This window comes from Mesitornis unicolor, unplaced genomic scaffold (genome assembly GCF_000695765.1).
Source record: "Mesitornis unicolor isolate BGI_N332 unplaced genomic scaffold, ASM69576v1 scaffold5345, whole genome shotgun sequence".
Lineage (NCBI taxonomy): Eukaryota > Metazoa > Chordata > Aves > Mesitornithiformes > Mesitornithidae > Mesitornis > Mesitornis unicolor.
The window spans coordinates 2,087-6,115 of record NW_010187381.1 but is presented as its reverse complement, the minus strand read 5'-3'; the positions used below and the strand labels follow the sequence as shown (position 1 = coordinate 6,115).

The window sequence follows — 4,029 nt, the reverse complement described above, 5'->3', positions numbered from 1 at the left end:
AGAGCGGTGGAAATGTGCTCCGGATGATGTACGAGAAACCGGAGCGGTGGGCTTTCACCTTCCAGACGTACGCGTGCCTCAGCCGCATCCGGGCTCAGCTCAAGTCCCTTGATGGCAAAATCAGAGAGGCAGAGAATCCTGTGGTCTTCTTCGAGCGATCCGTCTACAGTGACAGGTATGTTGGGCTCAGGTCCTTGAAGTCAAGATCAAAAGTCTGCTAAGTTAAATGCATAATTACATAAAAAGCAGAGCATGACTGAGTTTAGTACCTGCGTTTGTCACAGGTTTGATGCTGGTGGGTCAGAGTAACGTCAAGAAGTGGGTTGTTATTGTTCATTGGTGTTGACAGGGAAGGAATTTTACTGGTTTGAGGGTTTATAGTCTTGTTGTATAACCTTGATTAACTGTGGAGCCTCTTGTTCTTCCTGGGTTTGGTTTTTATGACTTGTACATGCACGTTTCCCTTCAAAGAAAAGAAAGGAGGAGGCATTTAGAAGAGGTGAGCAATTTCTTCGTTGCTTAATCTTGTTTTCCTCTATGCTTCATGAAACAGGGGTAGTTGTTTCATCTCGCCATACCCTCTGCTTCTGGATTTGGAAGGTGAGATTTGGTGACTTAAATCCCATCACGTAATCCTTAGGTGTTCACTGTGTTCTAAGATATTGTAGATATATTTCCACTCCGAGCATACATCAAAGAAGCTATAGAATGATTATACTCTGCTTCTTTTCCCAGTTACTGCATAGCACTTCAGGCAAATAAAAGTGGTAACTTATTCAGGCCAATTTTAGCTTACAGGGCTGTTTTGTGTTCGCAGGTATATCTTTGCAGCCAACTTATATGAGTCTGATTGCATGAATGAGACGGAGTGGACGATTTACCAAGACTGGCATGACTGGATGAATAAGCAGTTTGGTGAAAGCCTGGCCCTGGATGGGATCATTTATCTCAGAGCCACTCCTGAGGTGAGGAGTAAACTTTTATGACCGCAGAGAGAATGAGAGTGTGTGTGTGTACATATATATATATATATTTTACAGGCAAGGCACATATGTATATGTGTGTGTATATATATATATGTATATATGTGTGTGTGTGTATATATATATATATGTATATATATGTGTGTGTGTGTGCCTTGCCTGTAAAATTTGATCTTTGACTATATTCCTATAGTAATTATTTTCTCCTAAAAATTGAAGGGTTTAACTGTGATTCTAGGCCTTTTTCTGATGATAGAATAAGATGTTTGTAGTTAATCACAGAATCCCAGAATATGAGGAGTTGGAAGGGACCTGGAAAGCTTCCCCAGTGCAACCCCTGCCACAGCAGGATCACCAGAGCAGTCACACAGGAACACGGCCAGGGCTTTGGGTGTCTCCACACAAGGACACTCCACAACCTCTCTGGGCAGCCTGGGCCATGCTCCATAACCCTCACACTCACAAACTTTGGCCTCATCTTCAGCTTGAACCTCCTGTGCTCCAGCTTGGGACCATTGCCCCTTGTCCTGGCATTGGCCATCCCAGAGCAGAGCCTGGCTCCTTCCTCCTGACACTGCCCTTTCCAAATGGATCCCCAGGAATGAGGGCACCCCTCAGGCTCCTCTGCTTCAAGCTAAAATTCTAGTGAGGTCACAATTGTGTGTCATTGCAAATCGCTGTATCTTGGCTGTAGGAAGTGCTTTGAGTGTCTCGGGCAAGGAAATAGTTGAGAAATTCTCCTTTAAATGTAATCTTCTCAAAATCTTGAGCTACCCTGACTTACACTGTAAGGGTCCTAGTGATCAGAGTTCAGTTCAGACTGCAGTATTCCCCTGCAGGCTCCAATACTTGAATTATGACTAATGCAGTCTGGAAATAATTAAAACAGGAATGTTCTTTGAACTGTAGCCGGTGTATTTGTAAATAAAATGTGACGATAATAATGTGCCAATTATAAAAACAGGATATATGATAAGCAAAGCAGAAAATAGCACTGGTACTAAAAGAAAGTACAAAATAGCTATAGGAGCATCGCTGTGATAAATGTAACTGTTTATAGTTAATGTCACAGCTGACGGGGGGGTGTGAAGCCCCTTAGCACGGAGCTAAGCTTGCCTAATGCAATTACTGTACGTGACGCTGTAGCACAATGCTTTGACCTCTGGGTGTTTAATATGTTCTAAAATGAGATAACAACATAATATCTCTTGAGTGTGACACAAGAACAAGAGGAACAAATAAGAGTTTAAAAGAGCTCTAATGACAGGCCCCTTCTGTACTTCCTTACTTCCAACTTCCGTGCTTTCAGCCTTGTTGTTGTTGTCAACAACTGCGCAATGTAATGTGCTAGAGTTTCTGTAAAGGCTTTTTTACCAGGCTTGCTGTTGAGGGCTTTTTTTTTCCCCTTTCTTTAATTCAAGTATGTATATTTAAATTGCAAAATAAAACAGTTTGAATTGGCTTTTTATTGGGGCTTTGGATGTATGTTCTGGACAGGAGTGAAAGACTGCATTTGAAGACTGGGTTCCTAAAAGCCAGAGATACATAATGAGGTTCTGAAATGCCATCTGTAATGTCAGAGGGGCATTTCTGTGCTCTTTTCACACAATACAGTGGTACCTTTTCTTTTAATAAAGAGCTTCTCTGAGACCTTGTCTCATAGTGGAGAGATAATGCGATGCATTTCCTTGGGTCCTTCTCTACTTTGTGTGTAGCCCATGGGCTCCATCAGCTGAACGTGGCATCATGTTTCTATGCTGTTATGACAGTTAGCAAGTTGAATATTTATCTTAGGTAAAAAATATTGACCGTTTAGAGTGGCATTTAGCTTATTTTCCTCTATAAGTTTGCAAAAACAACCAATCTTTTTTTTTTTTCTTAAAACTTCTGCCTTTAGAAATGCTTAAATAGGATTTACTTGCGTGGAAGAGATGAAGAACAAGAAATTCCCATTGAATACCTGGAGAAGCTTCACTACAAACACGAGAGTTGGCTCCAGCATAGGACACTGCGGTAGGGTTTGATTGCTGGTTACTTATGGACTGATAAATCTTTGTAAAGATGCTCCATGCTGCTTTTTCCAGCAGTGAAACTTCAGCTTTTTCTATGATGTGCGAAGATAAATTCCAGGAGTATTTCTGTTTACACTTCCTTAGTAACATTGGCTTTACACAGGGTGTTAATTACTGCTAGGACACGCTAGGCCTTGAGCTCTCCTCACATAGAGCTCTGAATAGCAGCTGATTTAGCTGAACTCATTCTAATACACAATTGGATTTATCATTAGAGGTTGTGGGAACAGAATGTGCAATAATTCATAATCTGTCCTAGGAGCCACACTGTCAATTCAAGCTTCTTTTCTTTATACTCAGAATTCATGGCTGTAACTTATAGATGAAGTTCTTTTCATGGGATTCTTAGTAGTGAAAATGCTGACAGAAACTTGTGTGCTGTACAGTTCTTTTACCAGCCAGTAATGTTTTCTTTGTTCTTATCCCAACACAGAACGGATTTTGAATATCTACAGGAGATCCCGATTTTAACGCTGGATGTCAATGAAGATTTCAAAGGCAAAAAGGACAGATACGACGACATGACTGAAAAGGTACAATCTCACAAGCAGAGCAAACTGATGGTTGAGCTTAATTTGCTATGTCCTGCTTCTAAAATTGTGCACATGTAGAAATGGGATGGGGTGGGAGGGGATGAGGGTGGCTGTTGAGGGGGAGAAAGGCTACGTAGGTCCCTGTAGGATGTCTGGGGTCAAGTCTTCCTTGTGCTAGGTGTGTAGTGTAACCACGTGTCTAACCTACAGTGCCAGGCAATGGACGAATTTCAGTTCCAAGCACTGTGAAAATACAGTGCAAAACCTTTAGAAAATTGAAGGAGCAGTTTGCTGGACCTGCAGCCGAGTTTTGATCCAAAGCAGCGAGCCAATGGCAAACTACTTCTGATATTGCCAGTTTTTGTAGGTAAATGAGAGTGAGTGTGGGCTATCCTCTCTTCTGGTAAGCCTGCTGCAATGAAGGGCAGTACAGCTACTGCA

At 41.8% G+C, this 4,029-nt stretch overlaps 1 protein-coding gene across 1 annotated transcript in view; it reads left to right on the top strand.

Annotated features, from left to right (window-relative positions):
* The window catches only part of DCK (deoxycytidine kinase), a gene marked incomplete at both ends in the record, with an annotated part of 4,901 nt that extends 1,283 nt beyond the window's left edge, over positions 1-3,618 (top strand). Inside the window, 4 exons of the mRNA XM_010185416.1 lie at positions 1-175; positions 818-965; positions 2,881-2,996; positions 3,489-3,618. The exon at positions 1-175 is cut by the window's left edge and continues 49 nt beyond it. Coding sequence (XP_010183718.1) covers positions 1-175; positions 818-965; positions 2,881-2,996; positions 3,489-3,618 — 569 coding nt within the window. The remainder of the gene's footprint in view (positions 176-817; positions 966-2,880; positions 2,997-3,488) is intronic.
* Positions 3,619-4,029: the final 411 nt, after the last annotated feature.